We start from the raw sequence: 22,215 nt of genomic DNA on the forward strand, positions 1-22,215 counted from the left end.
TCTGATCACATGACATGAATAGCAGACATCTGCCCAGTAAGGTAGAATATGGACAGAGATAAAAGGATGGCACAAAAATAGCGCAATATAGAGAAAATATCCAAATAAGACCTGGACTGGCAGTGGGGTTGCTACTCCTGCTGTAGTCTCATCTGCATCCTGATGAAACAATGGCCGACACAACACACATCCGGCTTGATATGTACATATTATTTGCAGTTATGTGTCTATTTATATGTATGTTTATAATATTAAAATAGTCATAATTTAGTAGGGGTCTAGTGTTTACCAGGCATTTTTACAGATGTCCCCTTTAATATTTTGATGAAACAATGAGATTGGATCACCCAGTCTTGGAGATTTTATGCATATATATGTATGCATAAAACCTGAAATGTGGTTTGTAAAGTTACAAAGATTTCAGAGCTTATAGAATGTGGTATTTGCCAAATGTAACCTCTTCCTCTACCTTAAACTCTTGTTTTTGAATGAGTATATTTATCATTCATTTGGCAAATGTTACGGACTCCTGACTATGAACCAGATACTGTGAAAGGCTTTGGGATATTTTGCTTGTGCTTAGCTAAGCTGTATATAGTTTGATTCATAAAACTATATTTCAGTTCTTCATAACTAATGCTGTATGATGATTGCTTTTCAGTTATTTCTTAATAACTAATGCTTTTGTTTTCATATGTTACAGTGAAAACCCCTTTCAGGCATAGTGGGAGAGCTCTGCCTCATGTATACTATCCTACAGTCTAAATGGGTAGGCAAGGTCAGTGCCCCCTCGCCCTGGAGAGAACTTTCAGGAAGACCTACCTGTTCCTGTTAGTGTGTTCCTAAGAAGAAAATACCTAGGGTAGCTATATGTAGCAGAAAATGAACAAAAACTAGCAAATAAATGGAAATTTTATTTGACTAGCATTTAAGACCTTGTTCATGCTGTAATAAATGTTTATGGTCTGCTAGAAGTGCTATCACTTTAAATAAAAGTGATAAGCTTTTATTTAAATGTGTACCCTAGTAACTAGTAGTATGATCTGTGTTTAAAAAATATACCTTATTGACATACAAATATGTCATACAGATGAAAAGTATTTTTGAGCTAAACAACAATATAATCAAGCACTGTATTCTTTAATGAAGAGTCTGAATTGGTCAATGTGTTCAGTGCCAGACATATGGTAGGCATTCAATTAATAGTTTTAAAGAATTAATTTATTTATTTAGTCCAATTGCATACCAACACTGGTGTCTTTTCTTTATGGCCTCATTAACTTATTAATTTGAAAGGAATTAATTATTCTGCAATTTAGGGACACATCATCTCTTTGAATATTCTGTAGTTTGTGAAGAATATTTAATGTATTTGCAAAACGGAATGAATTTGCAAGATTTTTCCCCCTTTTCCACCTAAAAGAGGTCTGTGTCCTTGAACGTAAAATACAAATAACCCCTATGCTGTTAATTATTGGCAAATTGTCCCATCTTCAACCTAAGGAAATATCGTAAAGTAACAGATATACCAGCAAACAGTTACTAGTTAACAGGCATTGCCTGAAAAGAGTATAAAAGAATTTCAGCACCATTTTCAATATTCTTCTCCCACCAGTGCTAACAACGAAATAACTAGCAACCATGAAGTGGGTCGAATCATTTTTTGTAATTTTCCTACTAAGTTTTACTGAATCCAGAACACTGCATAGAAATGCATATGGAATAGGTGAGATATTTTGTGTTTTTATTTTTGTCTTTTCTCTCTATATCAAAATGCTTAAAATTCTTAAATTTGCATGCATCCGTTTGTCTTGATTTATTTGTCATATTTACTGTTTGACACAGAAAGAAAAATATTTAACATGTGGATATATTTAGATAAAAGATAAACTTGTAACTTTACAAGAAATTAACAAGATCATAGCAGTGCTTAACATGATCACTGGATGATTGGTGTGTTCCATGTTGAACTAATTTTTTTGTACATTATTTAATTGATAAATATTATCTTTGAAAAAGATTACACACACACATACCAGGCCATAACCCTGGTCCTTCATGTATAAAATGCCTGCAGACTGGTAAAATAAGTAATGTCTTTATTCTTAATTCAGAAAAATGGGTCATTATTTGACTGTCTGAGGAAGCAGCACTGTGATTGAGATATGAATGGCAAATTGTACTATAGTCATGTTCAAAAGGGATTTTTAACCATTTTATTTTCAGGCCAATATCTGCATCACATTATAGGAGAAAAAAAATCAACCACTGGAAGACAAAATCTGGATTTTAGTGCCAGGTCTACTATACATTATGCCTGTTAACTTCATTCCTTAGTTTCCTAGTTTTCTTAAGTATGACATTAAGATTTCTAGATAGGTGATCCATAATGTCTTCTTAGTTCTAAAATTGTGTAAAAATATTTATTTGTAACATTGATTACTTTCCTGGTTGCAGCTGAAAGCATCCTTTTTCATGAAGTTTATTTTGCCTTCCAGCTTCCATATTGAATTCTTCACAATGTACTGCAAATATGAACTTAGCTGACTTGTAAGTTTTGCTTGTATACATGCACTTTAAATGCACAAAGCAATGATAACTGTAGTAGGGAACTAAATGAAATGGGGTAGCTCTAGTAGTTTTTAAAATTATGAAAGCAAATTGGACAATTTCAAGAAAAGTTGTTGATGCTGAATATTAAATTGATAATGAAGAGGTTGAACTGTTGGCCAAGGCCTTAGGTATTAACCTCTAGATTCCTTGAAATTCTGTGGCACAAACCAAATCAGATTTTAGAAACTGAAGATTAGTGTCTTAGTGACAGGATGTATGAATTCAGACATTTTTCTCACTGGTATCAATAGGATGATATTACAATGTTCTCTATTCTGCATGCTATTTAAATCTCAGTAGCAAATCATAAAAGGGGAAATACTCTATTTTCTGTTATTTGTGGAGAGCGTGTTGTTCTCTTGAATACTGTCTTTCCATTCCACATTTCTGAAATTTCTAATAAGGAGTTTAAAGTAGTGTGTTGCTGCTACTGCTTGCACATAGAAACCAGCACAAGCATTGCTTTGAATTAATCCACGAGTACTGTAGTCTTGGATCGGACCTTGATCATGCTGGGAGTAGACATAGTCAGAGGTCTAATGATCAATTTTTTATTGAAATTTAAAAGAAACTGTAAAGAATATAGACATCCTCAATTATGGGCGCATTGCAGTTGATGGGTGACCACAAAAGGAAGAATCACTTTTATGGGAAATCAACTTATTTTAAGTTTTAATGTCTATATGTATGTTTATGGGGGATAAAAACAATAAAAAGACTGAAATTTCTTCCTGAATGGCTAAATTTTATATAAATTTTTTAGCAAAGGTCACCCTTTCTAAACAGGTCATACCATAGACAGAAAACAAAACAAAACCCAAAAACTATACTTGAGAAAAATAAGCTTGCTATTTCTGTTCCTTAAGCATTGACATGTATTTTTGTTTCAGAGCTACCATATTTTTTGCCCAGTTTGTTCAAGAAGCCACTTACAAGGAAGTAAGCATGATGGTGAAAGATGTATTAACTGTAATTGAGAAACCCACTGAGCAAGCTGCAGGGTGTTTTGATAACCAGGTGAGTGAATGATTAAAAAAAAAGCAATGTGATATTTGACCAAAATTTAGCATGCAGTTGAGAAGATACCGGGATGGCATGGGAAATGCATTTAAGCATTTGAAGAGCTATTGTATGAAAGATAGATTAATTCCGAATTGCTGAACAGGGCAGAAGAGAACAATGGGTGGCTATCATAAAGAGACAATATAAGCATGGTGACTGAGAGCTAAGGTTCTGAAATAAGATTATGTGGGTGACCATGGGCATATTACCTAATTTCTTTGAGCTTTAGCTTTATTATCTATAAAATAAGGAATGATAATAGTTTCCATTTTAGAGTTGTGCTGGAGATTGATATAATAATACTACTAATAGTTAATTTTTATTAAGCACATAATATGACTGACATTATTCTAGAGAACATCACACACATATTGATAATCAAAATATTTTATGACATAGAGGATAACACTGAGGAATCAGAATGGTTGTCCAGTGAGTCAAGAGATCCTGGCTGGGGCTTATCAGCAGAATATAAGCTTTGTTTACAAATATCAATTTATTAAATCTTTACAATAATACTAGAAAGTAGAGGCTCATCTTCTAGTTGAGGCAGCTGAGGCACAGAGAGGTTAAGTAACTTTCTTAAGGGACTCACCAAATGGCAGAACCAGGATTTAAACTAGGCCACCTGGCTCCAGAATTAGCATCCTTAGTAGCTTCATTACACTGTACTCTGTGCAATAGTGGATGTGAGGGGCATAGCCAGATTTAGCAAACAAACAACAACAAAACATGATACCTAGTTCAATCTGAATTTTAGATAAGCATTGAATACTTTTTTTAATACAAGGATGTCCCAATGTTGGAGCTCAATAAATAGTAATGATTATTATTTATTTTATGTAAACATAGAAAAAAAACTCTATACTGACTAGAGCTATCCAGTTATGAAAAAACATGCCCAGAGAATCCTCTGTCATGGAGGGGTTGACAAAGTGGCCAAAAGACAATGTGCCTGGAATATTACAGAGGAGATGCCTTTTTAAAGATAAAGTATTTTCCAACTCTGAAATTCATGATTCGGTAAAATCCCTCTTTTGCATCTCTACTTTTGGGTTGTCCTGACAATCTTGTAAAAATGTGTATAAAAATGCAAAACACATCTCCTCGTTAAAACTTTACATCCAATTAGAGGTTAAAGGTAATGTTACAGATTGCCGATTTATCATGGTAAACTGTAAGGCATTTTTTAATGTGGGTTGGGAATTGGAGGCCTTATGTAAGCTTTCCAGGATTCTCTAAATATTACTGTAGCCATTGTAAAAGCTAAATAAATGTTTCCTGAGATGAATGAAACATACATGTTTCTCAGAGGCTTTCTTTGGAATATTGGTGTTACCTGATTTTGGTTAAATTAAGTCACCAAAGAAGGAAGCATGTGGATTTTAAAACACTTTAGCTAAATCTGTAATAAAGACCAATGAGAAGTGTTTCTTTTAAAAATCATTTTTCCAGTTCAAAATCCAATCATTATTACATTTCAAAATCATTTTTATTTTTAACTGAAAATAATATCTAATTTTAGATTATTGTTTTGTCATAAGAATGTCAAACGAGTATCTATGTCTGAAACATAGTTTAAATGAAAAAGGAAATCTTATATACCCTAGGCCAAATTTTGATAACATAAAAGGGAAAAATAAAATAATTCAAAATTTGAAGGGGAGAGACAAAATACAGTATGGATTTTTTTCTTCTAAAATAAAATAATTTTGTCTCATAGTCATATGTATTACTCAAGGTTGGAGAATAAAATTTCATTTCCTATAAGGCAGCAAAGAAATCCATCTCATCAGGCTGAAACTAAATACATTGGAATTTGTATGGGAATTTTTCTTTTTTATATCAGCATATTACAGGGGTACAAATGTTTAGGTTACATATATTGCCCTTGCCCCACCCAAGTCAGAGTTTCAAGAGTGTCCATCCCTCAGATGGTGTGCACCACACCCATCAGGTGTGAATATACCCATCCTCTCCTCCCCTCTCCCATCTGCCCGTCACCCGGTGAATGTTACTACTATATGTGCACTTAAGTGTTGATCAGTTAAAACCAATTTGATGGTGAGTACATGTGGTGCTTGTTTTTCCATTCTTGGGTTACTTCACTTAGTAGAATGAGTTCCAGCTCTATCCAGGATAATACGAGAGGTGCTAGATCACCATTATTTTTTGTGGCTGAATAGAACTCCATGGTATACATATACCACATTTTATTAATCCACTCATGTATTGATGGGCACTTGGGTTGTTTCCACATGTTTGCAATTGTGAATTGTGCTGCTACAAACATTCAAGTGCAGATGTCTTTTTTATAGAATGGAATTTTTCTTAATCAATAGTTTTGACTTTGGACACTAGAAAACTTTTCATGTGTTTTACAGAATTTTTAAGTAAAGTTAGTTGTCTTCCATTAAAAATAAAGTTTTTCTTACAGATGTCTGTCTTTCTGGAAGAAATTTGTCATGAGAAAGAAATTCCTGAGAAGTATGGACTTTCAGACTGCTGCAGCCAGAGTGAAGATGAAAGACTTAAGTGTTTACTTGCACACAAGAAGGCCGCTCCAGCATCCATTCCAGCCTTCCAAGTTCCAGAACCTGTCATGAGCTGTAAAGCATATGAAGAAGACAGGGAGGCATTCATGAACAGGTAAGGATCCAGTTCCAAAGTAGATGAAAGCCCCAGAAAGAGAGCAGTACCAAGCAGAATTTCGTGCTTCTGCAATTTACAGATGTACTCCCAGGATGGAGAAGAAAAAATGATGTTTGTCTTTGTATCTGCTGAGGTCCCATGCAAGGTAATTAGGAGAGCAACATTAAGTGTAACTTTCTTTCCACAGCATGCTAGATGCAGTACAGATCATACAACAGACCCACCAGAGGTTCCTTTAGTCTCTTGAGATACTCCTTGCTTTTTCCTTCTAATCTCTCAATTTTACCTTGTCTAAGAATATTTTACTATTGTACAAAATCATTCTTTCCAGAGCCATATATTGGTGTTTTGTGTTCCCCAAATTGCCTAGAAATAAAAACTGTTAGAGATCGAGGCATCATTAAGATTTGTAAACATGGCAAAGTTTTATCGAGCACTTAGGATGTTGTAGGAACATGTCTGCTTGGCTAATGCTCACAAACAGCCTTTGAAGTCTCCTTGTCCACTTCCTCTGCATTCTTCTTATTCCCATTTAGTTGCTGAGGACATTAAAACGTAGACAACTGGCTGACAGCGCATTGCTAGGACATTTGAACACAGGTTCTCTGATGGGGAAGGCCGTATCGAACTCTTCCGTCTTCATTACCTCTGTCTTCCATGTTACTGACTAAACCAGAGAAATAGAAAGGCTACCTTGATAGCATCTCTGCTATGGTGACTGCCCAGGTGGTTAACTCTATTCTGCACTGACAAGGAAAAAAAGAGTCCACCTTTCTGCTTTGCTTACCAGAAATCTGGCCTTGCTGATCTCGGAAACACATGAGCAGGCTTATTGAATAGGACACTTTAATAACACTCACAGTCAGCATGTCTGCCTATTTGGTTCTCATAATAGAATCTGGTATTATCTGCCAGATAATTTTTTCCTAAAGATCTTGAGTGAGGAACAATTTTTGACAGTGTGTGGAAAAAAATATGACCATTTTCCTCTTAGGAGCACAGTAAAGAAAAAGCCAAATGCTTTATTTTCTTTGTTGTTCTCTGAATCTTTATACAAATCCCAGGGTTTAGCTACAAGCAGTAGTAGTTCTGTTGTTATGTGTTTGTAAATCTCGTGCAATTTCACTTCGCAGATACATCTATGAGATCGCAAGGAGGCACCCCTTCCTGTACGCACCTACAGTGCTTTCTTCTGCTGCTCGTTATGACAAAATCATCCCACTCTGCTGCAAAGCTGAAAATGCCGTGGAATGCTTCCAAACAAAGGTATTCTATTCGCGTGGATATCCGAGTCAACACTGTAGCCTGCTGTGACTCAACAAAACCAGAGTTAGAAATGCAGATATGCTTCCTTTGGAGAGTATCATTTTCAGGATAGAGCATATTGCAGCAGTCTGCTATTCCTTGTGCAAAACACAATTGGATTTGCTGGTTTTTTAAAATCGGTTTGTTTATTCAGCCAACAATTATTTTATTATTAAGGAAGTGAGTTTGCTGGGCTGGAGAAGGAAAGACAGAGGGAGAGATGATAATGTGAATGAAAGAGAATTATGATAAATGCTTTGGATTCATTATTTGTTTCATCCTTAGAACAAAGGTGAGGTGTATTATTGCCATTTAACAAATAAGGACACTTAGGTTTAGAGAAGTGAGAACTAGAATAACAACCACAATTAACTACTTGCCACTAGAATTTCTACCACAAAAATTTCCTAAGAATTGTGACTATTCTCAATGTCGTAATCTTATTTTTTGTAACTAAACAGACATTTCAGAAATTAGCAGGTTTCAATTTGTCTTAAAGCTTTTTAAAAGCATAGTTCATTCATGATTCCCAGTGGGAAAGTTATAATGTTTTTGTTTCAAGGTACTTTTAGTAAACTGTCTGCCATAGATGCATATAAAGTAACCTAAAAGATTAAATGAGTAAATAATGTTCTGCAAAATGTGTGGCATTTATACATTTTAGTAAAAAATATTTTAATATTTCATATTTAACCTGTACCAGTTATTTTTCTAATTGTTAAGAGCATGTCAAAAAAATACATGCTTTCATGACACCATGTTTCTTCTACATGTAGGCAGCATCAATTACAAAAGAATTAAGAGAAAGCAGCTTGTTAAATCAACATACATGTGCAGTAATGAAGAATTTTGGATCCCGAACCTTCCAAGCCGTGTAAGCTTAAGCTCTACCTAGGGAACAGGGTGTGATCTATCGAACTACCATTTTGCAATTTGGGTTTATTTTCCTCATTGTTGCTGTTGTAGAGAATGAAATATCCTTTGATGAGAGTTAATGGGATTAGAATCATCAACACTTAGGATGGAAAGGAAGCCAACAGATCAATCTTCTGTTTAGCACTTAGTAAAGCCTGGCTGTAATAATACTTAAAGACAACTTTTAAGATTTATATTATTTGCCTATTCTTTAAGACACTTACGTTCTTGCCTGCAATCAAATTATACCTCATCATTAGACCATATTTTTCTAGCTCCTCTACCAAGGAGGCCAGCCTTCCCCGAGCATTTATTAAAACTTTTGCCTTAACAAGAAATTCTTTATATTATTTGTGTTTCCTAATTTGCTATAAAGCCGATTATATCAATTATTGCTTCCTGTGAAAATATTCCCTTGAGGAAACAATATTAGAATCTAGTGTCAGGAGAAAAGAAAGTTTTAAATTAAATAACTGATTCAAAGTATTCTTCAACTATTTTATAATCAAACATTTCTAGTATAGGAGACTATCTAAGCTGCTAATTGAAAAGTAGTAAGTATATGCAGTCAGAGTTTATTTATTTGTTTGTTAAATGATGCATTAAAACATACTGTACAGAGTAGAGACCTAGATTAAAGTTTTTAGTCATGGAATTAGTTCCAGAGAGTGACTGAAATTGCTTCTTAGAAGAGGTCAGATTTATGTCTTAACTACCCTTCAGCTCAATTTGTGAACTATTTTATGTAAATTATCTTCGTAAAAAAAAAGAAATTAAGATAGAATTATAATGACTTTATCATTTGCTATCCATAAGTGATTAAAGTTAAATGCTCTAAATTTATAAAGAAAATCCATGTCATCAGTAGCAGCAACACCACCATTTGCTCTCGGGAGCATTGGTTTCACACAGATATCTCTTAAAATTTAATGAAATATGCAGAAGAAACCAGAATTTTTATTTCTTACTTTCCTTTTGGCTGCACTATTGTCTTGGCATGGTGGCGCACCTGGAATGTTCTGCTCCACTTTCTACTCTTGTTTCATTCATTTGCACATATGCAATTGTGCAGAAGTATCTTTTTCCCCAGTGAAAAATGACTATTATTCTCACGAAATCTTCCATTTTTAAATTGTTTATCCTTTCCAATTTTTCTGTCCACTCATTACAATGATCTTAAATGCTCAGCATCAGGGATAAATTGCAAAAGATAGAATTTAGCTCAATTACTCAAGAAAGGTTTTAGGAAAAGGCAATTACTTCTATACCACTTATGGGGCCAGGTCACAGTTTACAGAGCTACTGCCTTGAAAGGCAGGGCTGGAATCAACAAGACTTAAAACACTTTTTCTTTTCTGTTTAAACAATAAGAACACTTAAGTTCTTTCTCTTCGAAGCTTCAGCTGTCCTAATACTCTATAAATTCTTTTGACAGGTGACCAAGAGCGATTTCTAAAATTTCTTTTTTTTCCCCCTTAGAACTGTTACTAAACTGAGTCAGAAGTTTACCAAGGTTAATTTTACTGAAATCCAGAAACTGGTCCTCGATGTGGCCCATGTCCACGAGCAGTGTTGCAGAGGAGACGTGCTGGAGTGTCTGCAGGATGGGGTGAAGAGTTTTGCTTTCTAAAAAAATAGATATATTTCTACTCCTTTTTCTTTCTTTTTGTCTCATTCTAAAGGGTAGAAGGCTGTCTGACATAAGTGCTGGCTTTCACTTTAGCGATGCTCCCTTGGGTGAGGCCAGGGCCCATCCGTTTCTTCCTTCTCAGGGGGATGGGAACATCTCAGGAGGCCTCCACATAGGGTCTTGGGGGCAGAGTCTTTAATTTTAATGTATTTATTTTTTCATTCATTTATTCTTTCATTTGACAAATATGTGTTGATTACTTTCTATCCAGTAGCCACTGTAAGGGACACTTGCTATGAAGGCACAAGCTGAGCTCCAAGAGTTTATATAGTCTGATGAAAGAGATGAGATAGCAACCTCCTTGGGGTTAGACACTGTCTTTTGTTTACCGTTATCTCTGTAGGACAATGCCTGGCGCATGGAAGGCGCTCTATTATAGTTGAATGAATATAACAAAATAACGGAAACTGTTCCACAAGGTAAAAAGCTAGCCGCCCCAAAGGCAGGTGTGAATAAGGGGCTCTAGGAAAATTAAAAAATGAAAACAAAAATACCCGGCAACAAATCCTGCAAGTCTGCCCTAGTTAGTGGTGAGTTAAGCAGCATGGCATGGGTCTACTATTGGCCAACCTAGACTTCCTAGATACTGTAAGAGAGGCTTATTTATTTCCAAATTATTCTCTCTGTGGTCCCCTGGGACACAACAAGGAGATTAAAATCCAAGGGGCCTTAAAATCATTGCTCTTAGATACTCAAATGGTTTGAAAACCAGGACTGGAATATGGTTTGCAGAGGCTGAAAGTGGAGAGAAAAGGCTTATGGCGGCCCACTCTCCTGGCAGTCTGGCTGAGGTAGTCTTGGAAGTCAGCAAGAAACCAGGCTGCGGGGGGTCCTGAGAGTGATGTCCCTGAGGGGCTGCAGAAGACCAGCCGGGTGAAGGCTGTCCTCAGACGGACTATCCCACTACACTTGTTTTCCCTTCTAGAAGTATTTACCTGTCTATTAAGGATATCAACAAGAACTATTTTGTTTTTCTCTGAGATTGGTTTTCTCAGTCTTTAATTGATAATTTTCCTGATTTTTATAGTCATTTTTTACAAATTACTTTTTCAATTTTTAGAGCTCATCATCACCCTTTTCCTTTCCAATGAAAAAATTAATTTTAGTATGATATGTAAGTTGGGTTTTAATAGCCGAATAATGGGTTCTAATTGTCCCTGCTGGGAATGTACAGGATTTTCAGTGCCATGGCCAGTATCTAAGCTCTGCCTCCTTCTGGCCACTCCGGTGCACTGCCATTGTATTGTCCAGACACTGCCCTCTGGAGGTCAGAGTGGGTCACTGCACTTGTTCTGATAAAGATGATTATCATTCTCATGTAATTTCTCAAAGAGAGAGCTAGCTCTCCGTATTACTATATCAGCTTCAAATGTTGTCTAGTGACAAGTTTGAATGCTAATAGAAAGATGCATAGCAACATGCAAGCCATTTAATTTGAGGAGTACATTTCCCTCTTGTTGTTAAAGGCTTCCTATTAAAATAAAACAGAGTTTACTTGACAAGTATGGAAAGAATTATTGAGCAAATGGGTAAGTGGAAAGGAGTGAGGAAAGGCAAAAGTGGGGAGAAAACACTAAAATAGGAGACAAAATGTCTTCTTTCTTCTTTCTTCCTTCCTTCCTCTTTCCCTCCCTCTCTCTGTTTCTCCCTCCCCCCTTTCTTTTCTCTTTTTTTCCTTCTTTCCTTCTTCCCCTCTCCTTCCTTTCTTCCTTCCTCCCTTCCTTCAGTCTTTCCTATTCTACAACTGGCCCTGAGGTCCGACATTAAAGAATAAACCTTTAAAACTTATATCTTATTTTTCTCATTACAGGAAAGAATTATGTCCTACATATGTTCTCAACCAGATACTATGTCAAGCAAAATAGCAGAATGCTGTAAATTGCCCACACTTGAACTTGGTCATTGTATAATTCATGCAGAAAATGATGACAAACCTGAAGGTCTATCTCCAAATCTAAACAGATTTTTAGGAGATAGAGATTTCAATCAATTTTCTTCAGGCGAAAAAAATATCTTCTTGGCGAGGTAACACACTCCGAAATGCATGTTCATGCAAATAAAGATTATTATGTGGCTGATAGCTTTGCATAGTTGAAATGGAGAATGATGGCTATGGTTTTTGAGTTCAATGTGTGAGAAATGTTTGGCTAGAATGTTCTGAGCCAAAATAGATTTAAGCAGATAACTAGGGAATGGGCTTTATTTTAGGATGAAGCTTTCACCATTGCTGTTATTAACTGGCTTGTTTATGGAGTTGTATTTTATTTTATATCAATTTATCAGAATAAGAAGAGTTATTACCCTGTATGGATTACTCATATGAAGGCCACCGTTAAACTTTCAAATAGGATATGGATATTTTGGTAATAAGAAGAATTCGTGATTAAGAATGTGCTCTTTTGCAGTGCATGTTTGAAAAACTTTCCCCCAAGATATAACTCAATAGATAATGCTAAATAGAAGGTCTTTATTGGAATAGCTTATTTACTATTTATTAAACATGTTTTGTATTTGTTAAGAAAATCAAAACATGTTTATAGATATTTACAGTAGTTTGTTGTAATATAATCGATAGGCCATGTTCTCATTCTATTTGCCTTTAAGAGAAGCAAACAATCAAATTAATACATTTTCCTTTATTGCAGAGTGTGTATTTATGGAAACAATTAGAGGAGGGATTTGTGCAGATCTTAGGACATTATACTTAATGATTTCCAAAGGTCTTTCTAAATTTAAGAGTCTTATTCTAATGCAGTAATGAAAATAATGGCCCAATTCTTTTTTTAATATTCCCTGATAATATTACCCTATTGTTGCATAAAATTAGACATTCACATACTGTTTGCACTGCTAAATAAAATTATGTAAACTAGAACAAAGTACAGATTTAAGGGGCACATACTGACAATTTATTGGTAATAGAACTAATTCTATAACGGGAATACAATTAGTAAATTCAAGAATTATCTTTAAGTTTGCACATCCATATACAGCTAAAGCTAATTGTTTGTTTAATAGAAGCAGTTCTTCAATTGCACAGTTTCTTTGCAGTAGAAATTTTCTCAGCCAAGAATGATCTTCCCCTAGACCCTTGCATGGCTTCCTTCACTCAGCTGATCTCTGTTCCTCTATCAGCTGCCCAGAGAGATTTTCTTGACCACACGCTAAATTAGCAACCCCTCTACCTCAAGTGTCACCTCTCTTCCATCTTTATTTATCTTTATTGGTTTATCACTACCTGAAATGAGATGGCCTATTTGTTTATTTGTTTCCACTCCCATAATGTATGCTCTTGAGAAGGCAGGCATTTTATCCTACATGTCAGTGATTCCTTTCTGCTTAAAGCAAAGCTAGCATAGAGTAGGCACTGGAAAAATATTTGTTGAATGAATGAATGTAAAGTCCATAATTGACAAACCAAAGTGAAAGGGGCAAAAGAAAACAAAAAGCCATTTTACAGGACAATTTGAGGGATTATAGTTTGTATTAACAGTTTTGCCATTCATATAGCTCAAATCATATTTGATTTCCAGGTTTATATATTTGAATTTTAACTTCTATATGCCATATTGTACAGGAATAATTAGGGAAGTGGTGACTTCATGTTGTCTCTTAGTTCCAATAACTTATGATATTTTTTCCCACATATTTCAGTTTTGTTCATGAATATTCAAGAAGACATCCTGACCTTGCTGTTTCAGTAATTCTAAGAGTTGCTAAAGGATACCAGGAGTTACTGGAGAAGTGTTTCCAGTCTGAAAATCCTCTTGAATGTCAGGATAAAGGAGTAAGTTGCTCTAGAACTTTAAGGGCCTCTAAAAAACTGGATTGATATCATCCATTAAAAATGCTGTTTGTTTGAAAGCTTCTAGTTGTTAATTAGTAGTTAGCTAGTTATGTATATTAACTAGTTATCTAGCTATTAAGTAGTAATTAACTAGCAGTCAGCAACTAGTGGCTTACTTTAGAAATAAAAATATTAACCAAAAATTCTCTGATACATAAGTAAAGGTAGTATTCATTTTTGGACGTCCTCAGAAAGGCAAGAATTTTGTACAGGAAGAACTGTAACCCTTTATCTGAAGATTGAGTTCTGCCATTAAATAATTTTGTGATTCATAAAGTTTTAAACTTAATCTCTCCAAAATCCATTTGCTTTACTTCTCAAAATTCACACTTTACCATCTTTAATATTTAAAAAACCTCTAAGATTGGTTTTTCTACTCTTGATTTTGTAATAGAATAAAATATTGATCAATTTTTATATACAAAGTTATGTGTCCAGGAAGAGAAAAAATTGTATGCAATAATGCTTGTATTTTCAGGAAGAAGAATTACAGAAATACATCCAGGAGAGCCAAGCATTGGCAAAGCGAAGCTGTGGCCTCTTCCAGAAATTAGGAGAATATTACTTGCAAAATGCGTATGTTTTCGTAAACAGTATTTCTAGTGATTTAAAATTATTAACAGACAGGGGAAATATAAATTCAAATTAGTGAACCCATGGCTACTCTAATTCTAGTTCCTATTTCAGATTGGAAGGCAGTGAAATCTGATTATCCAATTTCCTAGAAGAGAAAGTCTGATCTGTGGTACTTACTGGCTCTAGGTTCCCCATACTGTGCAAAGTTTTGCCGTAAAGATGTTCCTTCCATCATAGTTTATTAAAACACCCAAAAGATCACAGTTAACATCAGTGAAGCTCTGAGGTTCAGCACGAGGGTTGGCCTTTTGTCCAGCGTTTGCTTTTCCGTTGTGACATGTTGGTATGATAGGAGTATGGGGAGTGATAGAGTAAGTGCATCTCAGAAGTTGGTCCACATACCATGTGGTTGAAACAAATGAGCCAACCTCATGTCATCAGACACCAGGAGAGAGTTTTTGAGAAGGAGTAAGGAGTCTAAACGCTCATGAATGACTCAGCAGGGCTTGGTAAAAAAAAATGCTTCTTTCAGGTTTCTGGTTGCTTACACTAAGAAAGCCCCTCAGCTCACCTCGTCTGAGCTAATGACCTTCACCAGAAAAATGGCAACCGCAGGAGCCACTTGTTGCCAACTCAGTGAAGACAAACAACTGGCCTGTGGTGAGGGAGCGGTGAGTGTGTGCTTTGTTTAGTACCATCTGATTTCTTCCCTGCTTACTTGAAATAGCCTCCTTTCCCCCTCCCCAGGGGAAATAGTAAAAACCAGCATGGAGATGGCTTTATTAGGCTTGTTCAGTTGGTTGCAGCTGGAGTGGGCGTGGGAACTCAGCTCTGGGTGGTTGGCACGTGGCCAGGCTTCTGTCCCCGTAGAATGGCCGGTGGAAGTGTGGCCAATTTATTCAACAATGTCTGAGCAAACTCCGTGTACAGAAAAAATAGGACTAAGACGTTATTCAACTCATACTTTCTTCTTTTTGCTCACTAAATAGTGTTAAAAAAAGAAAAAGCTTAATCTTTGATAGATTAAAATAGTCCTTTTATTTTAGCCATTTTTGCCTTTGTAGTATAATTTTATTATTTGCATTTTATTTACTATTATATTATTATTATGACATTAGGGATGGTTTGTTCCCTTTGACAGGATATAGAGTACAGAACAGGGTCAGTCCCATGTTCTCAATAGTAATAAAATGATTTCCAGTTAGTAATGCCAATAATCTCTACTTCCTAATGTCACAAGTATCATACATATGATTACAGGTGAAATTTTTTTCATTTTTTTTCCCCTTAAAGTCGTAATTGTGAACAAATTTGTATATCTATTTTATCCCTTTTCCTCTTTTTGATGATGGGGAATTATTTGCTAGTTAGCCTTCATGTTGTGGAATTTTTCACCAAAGTTGAGGACTGAAAGGAGAGTTTCTTGTGATTAAACATCACCTCAATTTTTCATTGAATTCCACATGCTGGGAAGCTGCAGGGATGCAGGGTGGGTGAAGGTTCAGGAGTACAGGTTCCGGGGGCCACCTACCAACAGTTCCATCCCACTTTCCCTACCTGTTAGTCTTATCACACTGGGAAAGTTACTTATCTCACTAAGCTTGAGCTTTTTCATGACATTTAAGAATAAAAACTGTATCACCCTCACAGACAGCTGTTTTAAGCAAGGTAATCTGCATAACTCACGCGGCACTAGCCTGATAGATAGTATGCACACAAAACATGTTAGTTCTTACTACAAGTCATTGCTAGGTGCTTAAGAAATATCTCTGAAGGGTGGAAGGTAGGAGGATTCCACATTAGAAAAACCCGAGAGACAACCACACATTGGTCCTATTTCTTTTCAGTTAGGACTATGTATTAGCTGTATATTTGTGTACATGCATACACACACACACACACACACACACACACACACACACACACACACACATATATGAATAAAAGGGCTAGGTTTGTACCATTCTTACCTTCAGGAAGTGATTCTCTGGATCTCAAAAGTAAAACAGAAAGCTCGACTAGATATATACCAAAAATGTAACCTACGTATTGATTTTCGTAGGTCAGGGCAGAGACCTTTTTTCCCCCTTTGGAAGTATGTATGCAACTGGAAATATGTTTTAAATAGCTGACGCAAATAGCTGAAGGGATTGTCCTCAGCATTACTTATGGAACATCTGCCACTAAATGCTGAGGTTTATCCCAAACAAATGGGTAAACACTGGAATTTATACTATAGTATTACACGATCCTACATGGCATATTTTTCCTGTAATATTAATTGTAAATTGCTGGACATTAGAAATTATTACAAGTTTTCTGGAAACTTGAACCAACTTTATGGCTAATGCCCAATCTCTTTGCTGTCTTCTTTCTCTTTCTCCTAACCAGGCTGACCTTATTATTGGACAATTATGTATCAGACATGAAGCGACTCCTGTAAACCCTGGGGTTGGCCAGTGCTGCACTTCATCATATGCCAACAGGAGGCCATGCTTCAGCAGCTTGGTGGTGGATGAAACATACGTCCCTCCTTCATTCTCTGATGACAAGTTCATCTTCCATAAGGACCTGTGCCAAGCTCAGGGTGTAGCACTGCAAACAATGAAGCAAGAGTAAGACATTGTTATTTGCTAGCATGGAGAAGACTGACAATACCAAAGAGCAACCAAAACTCCTACCTTACACACCCAACACTTTTGGACTCACTAATAGAACACTTAAACACTTAAACCCAAAACACTTAAAATATCTTTTGAAATAGCTTTGTGTCAATGTCCTTACGCCCTCTTTGGGAAGAAAATTTCCTATTTGTGAAAATAATATCTATCGTAACTATTGTTGTGATGCATTTTGGGTTGAGAAAAAATGGGCAATCTATTTTGGGGAGTTAGGGTGTATCTTTGCAGTAAATCTGGGTACATCCATCCCAAGCACAAAAAACACATCATTGAATCTTTTTTTACACTACTTAACACTTTGAAGAGAATAACCATAATATTTGACTCACTTATGCAGTTATGGGTGTTAAGAGATGACATGCACATTTCAATTCACTGTGGGAGCTGTTCTATAATGGTGATGGTAGTGCAAGTCAGTGGAACTTATGTTCTCCAAACAGCCATGCATTTTAATGCGTGCTTTGTAAATGATCTTCCTTCATAGGAAAACTCACTCTTCCCTTGTTTCTGCTATCACATCTGAGACATGTTTCAAGGTACAATAAGAATGCTGCCTCCTCTGGCAAGCTTTCCCTATTGCCCTGGTCAACATTAATTCTGACATGAAAGCATTGTGAAAAGAATAGTGCAAGCAATTAGTGTTGCCAGGGCCCAGGTGAGGGTGTGATAACTGTGGATGGCAAGTTTTGGAAATCTGAGCCTTTGAGTATGGATAACACACACCTTAGAAGAGATGACAGGAAAGGATATTCTAGACAAGTAAGAAAAGACTGCCATTCACTACATATAAATATGGTGGAACTATGAGATAGTATTTTACCTATAACCTGTACAAGTCAAGACCAGTGGAATGTTTGGAATATTTCCAGCCTAATCTTTCCAGTGAAAATACTAGACAAATTGTGTGTGGTAAGTCTGGTGAGAGTTGATGGAGTGAGGGTTTAGAGTGAGGGTTGCTAGGACTCTGAAAATTCTCTACTAGGAAGGCTCTAGAAAGATACCATTGCATAACCAACGTCTCTTGCATTTTGCTTTATTTTAAATCATAGGTTTCTCATTAACCTTGTGAAGCAAAAGCCACAAATCACAGAGGAACAACTTGAGGCTGTCATTGCAGATTTCTCAAGTCTGTTGGAGAAATGCTGCCAAGGCCAGGGGCAGGAAGAATGCTTTGCCGAAGAGGTATGTGCAGCTCACTTCACACCCAAAATACCTGACATGGAATTTTCTGTAGTGAATAGTAAAAAGGATGCCCTCCAAACCTATAACTTTAAAATGTCAGAGATTTAAATTTTATTTAGAAATGGAAGAATTGTATGAGATTGAAAAAATAATCACATTTTTCTCACTAAATATTAGGAAGAACTATAATTTTTAAAATATTAAGATAATTAGTAATTTTGATTTATGTCCTAGTGAAGAAAACTATAAAGTGAATATTATAAATAATTGATGATTTAGACAATTTCTGGCCTAAAATTTATCAATGCAGCTAAATGGATTAAAATAATTTAATAGCAAATTAATTGTGCAAACAGGATATTGGAAACATATTTACTGAAAATGTTTTTGAACTCCTTTAGAAGCATGCCTTTGTGTATCAATAGAGTATTAACTGGGAATTATTTTAATCCAATTACTTAATTATTTTAATTGGATTTGTAATTGGCTACATTTTTTTTAAACCGGAGAATTCTATCTAACATTTTCAAAACTTATTTTTTTCTAGTTTTATTGAAGCATGATTGACAAACAAAAATTGTAGCTATTTAGAGTATAAATGTGGTATTTTGATGTATACATTGTGAAATGATTATCAATCAAGCTAATTGGCTACATTTTGTAAATATTTAGTTTGTATTACTAAACATATTTGAATATAGAATCACTATATTTTAAAAAAGATATTCTATAGTTCAGCCTTTTTGTCAATTTTATCTATTTCACAATGTAAAAGTTTGGATGTTTTGTTATGTGCAAACTCCAAAGACAGATAATATTTGGAGATGGAGAGTTTTTCTATAACTAATATAATTAGGTATGCTTACATGTGCACTCATCGGCATGCGTCTGTATCTTTGGTGGGGTCAGGTGAGAGTGAGACACAGATAACCAAATCAGATAAACTGATAAAATATACATAATATAAACTATTTCTGATAAATATGACACAGAAAGATTAATGTCTTCTGATTTGTGAAGACATTCATTTAGATGTAGAGAACATTAGCAGATAGTAGCAGTGTTTTCTCTGCAAACCTTTTAATTGCTAATGACTTTTGATTTGTAGAGGAAGTGGGTAAGGGAGGGTGAGGACAGGCAAAGATTTGGAGATTGGTTTAGGAAAACAAATCTACTGTGGATATGAATGAATATCTTTTCCTCTCTGACTTCTACTATCCCACCTTGTTGGCATCAGACATGTATTTCTTTATTTTTAACTTCATTAATCTGTACACTTGTAACTTTACCCTGGATTGTAGAGAGTTAATGGTATGACTGGCACAACCATCCACTTCTTTATCTGATTATTTTTATTTGTTCTTAATTTTCAGGGTCCAAAACTGATTTCAAAAACTCGAGCTGCTTTGGGAGTTTAAATGACTTCAGGTAAAAAAAAAATTCAGGCAAGGCTGAATATAAAGTTGATTCTTCCCAAATATCAATCCATAATGAGATAGATCCTAAGAAGTACCATTAATTTTCTTAAAAATAAATGCAATTCAATAAAAAAGTTTATTTGAAGAACACTAGAACAAAATTATGCACACAATGTTAAATTAGTGACTCAACTAATGCAAAATTCTTTTAGGTTATATCAGATTCTTCAGAGAATGCCATCAGAAGCTCTCCCTGTGTATCTTGTGTTTCCCTGATATAAAGTAATAGAACCAGTTACCTTGTGCACCTATTTATTGAATTAGTATTTAATCTATTTTTGTTATATTTCAGGGGGAAGAGAAGACAAAAGGAGTCTTTATGGTCTGATGTGAACTTTTCTCTTTAATTTTAGCTGAATTAATACTTTTTGTGAATTAATGAAATGATGAAGACGTTTATGTGAGATTTTCCTGTCATAGAAATAAAGTATTTCCAAATGTTTCCTTTTTTGTAGTCTGCTTATTTATGAAAACTTATAGATAATTTATTTAAATAGTGTTGTATACTATTATCTGAAGCAGATTCTGTTGCAAAATCTTTGAGTATTGGTTATTATAGGAGATTAAGGCCATCCAAGGATGGATTTACAACACTAGATCATTTGGTGAACTGAAAATATGTTCCCAAGTGAAGCACTTTTTGAAGCTGCTAGTATACATTGTTCGTTAAATGACCTCATAAATATTATAGCAGATAATCTGGAGATGAGAACTGAAATTATTGTGCTTCCATAGGATCCATGAAAATTTAACATCTACTTTTTTCTCAATCTTGCTCATGTCTCTACTCACAAACATTTTAAAACAAATATTAACTGTCCTGTAGTTTTTATTGACAGTAATTAATATTTTCATCAGTTACTTTTTTATTCCATAAGAGTTTACTGAGTATTCACTGAGTACCAGGCCTCGTTCTGGGTGCTGTCACTGCTCCCCAATTGCTTCAGTAGAGAAGGAAGCAACTACATAGCTGTGTCACAGATTATGACCATAATAGGGGTGACAATAAATTGTTGAGGGAACCAAAGGGTGGGAATCAAGGACCAGTTCTGACTGGAGAAAGTGCCAAAAACTCTAAGAAGAGTCTTAGAAAAGGAGTGGCCATTCATCAGTTCAGGTAAAGGAGAAGGCCATTTTATGAAAGAGGAAAACACGGTCAGAGGTACTAGATATGACAAAGCATGACAAAAAGTTTTAGAGGACTATCAGGTGGGTAGGAAGAGTACACGTATGGAATTTCAGGCAAGATATGGAAGCTATGTGGGGCTAAGCCAGAGTCTCATGGCTTTGTTCTGAAGGAATTGGACAATATCTTATGGGTAACAGAGGACCAAAGTGATATCTAAGCAGAGGAGTTCCATCAGCCGTTAGCTTTTAGGAAGATAATTCATGAGATATGGAAGATGAGGTTATGGGAAAGAGCAGGGAAGGGCAAAGTCAGAAAGTGATGACAAAAAGTCCAGTCTACCAGTGGAGAGGCTGTTTATCGTATCAGGTCTGAAGAGAAATCTAAAAATTACATTCATGCTTTGGGCTGTGCTCCAGGAGAAAACAATTTCTCCAGGGCAATAAAAGGAGTTTTCAGTTATAATTCAACTACTTTCTACTTTACATTTTCCTGCACTTCTATTGCAACTTCTGTGGACTTTGTCTGATTTTGGTGTAATTCCAAAAGGTATTAATTCAGAGATCACAATAAAATAAAATAAAATTCAATAGAAAAGCATCAAACAGGAAAAATAGTTTTTTTATTTTTATTTTTAAGGGAAAAGTTCAATGAAGATAAAACTATTAGGAAAATATATCAGCCAAATGACATTTCATTGAAATATGTAAAGAAATATATAAAAATGATTGGAAACACAAGCATAAATTGACAGAAATGCAATAGTAAATTAGAGATTTTAAAACATCTCCACTTTGACAGAATAAGTTACGCAAATAATAAATAAAGCTTCAGAGTACAAACTGGTCTAGTCAAGGTTACCTATGACTTCTGCCCTGCAAAACCCAGTAGTCGATTCTTTGTCTTTAGCTTACCTGATTTCTCTCCGTAGAATTTGATCATTCCCTTTTCCTTGAAACATTTTCCTGACTTGGCATCTGGATTTTCCTCTGACCACACTGGCTGCTGCTTCTCAGTCTTCTTTGCTGTGTCTGCCTCAACTCTTGACTTCTCTATGTTGGAGTGTCTCAGAGCAGCTCTTCCTGAAT

The 22,215-nt window shown here is 35.4% G+C and overlaps 1 protein-coding gene across 1 annotated transcript; it reads left to right on the forward strand.

The window, feature by feature from the left end:
* Positions 1 to 759: 759 nt before the first annotated feature.
* Positions 760 to 20,450, forward strand: LOC123624712 (alpha fetoprotein). Its single transcript, XM_045532806.1, has 16 exons — positions 760 to 778; positions 1,616 to 1,726; positions 2,499 to 2,550; positions 3,504 to 3,630; positions 6,113 to 6,324; positions 7,461 to 7,593; positions 8,409 to 8,506; positions 10,027 to 10,156; positions 12,048 to 12,262; positions 13,892 to 14,024; positions 14,563 to 14,660; positions 15,193 to 15,331; positions 17,052 to 17,275; positions 18,391 to 18,523; positions 19,897 to 19,951; positions 20,294 to 20,450. The coding sequence occupies exons 2-15, from the start codon at positions 1,642 to 1,644 to the stop codon at positions 19,939 to 19,941; spliced, it is 1,824 nt and encodes a 607-aa protein (XP_045388762.1). The 5' UTR covers positions 760 to 778; positions 1,616 to 1,641; the 3' UTR covers positions 19,942 to 19,951; positions 20,294 to 20,450.
* Positions 20,451 to 22,215: the final 1,765 nt, after the last annotated feature.

The sequence above is a fragment of the Lemur catta genome, chromosome 19 (assembly GCF_020740605.2).
Source record: "Lemur catta isolate mLemCat1 chromosome 19, mLemCat1.pri, whole genome shotgun sequence".
NCBI lineage: Eukaryota > Metazoa > Chordata > Mammalia > Primates > Lemuridae > Lemur > Lemur catta.

Excerpts from the sequence above, each read along its gene's own strand:
- LOC123624712 (XM_045532806.1), top strand. The coding sequence starts at position 1,642 with ATGAAGTGGGTCGAATCATTTTTTGTAATTTTCCTACTAAGTTTTACT. Across the intron at positions 2,551-3,503 it reads AATATGAACTTAGCTGACTT|AGCTACCATATTTTTTGCCC; the intron begins GTAAGTTTTGCT and ends TTTTTGTTTCAG. Across the intron at positions 15,332-17,051 it reads TGGCCTGTGGTGAGGGAGCG|GCTGACCTTATTATTGGACA; the intron begins GTGAGTGTGTGC and ends TCTCCTAACCAG.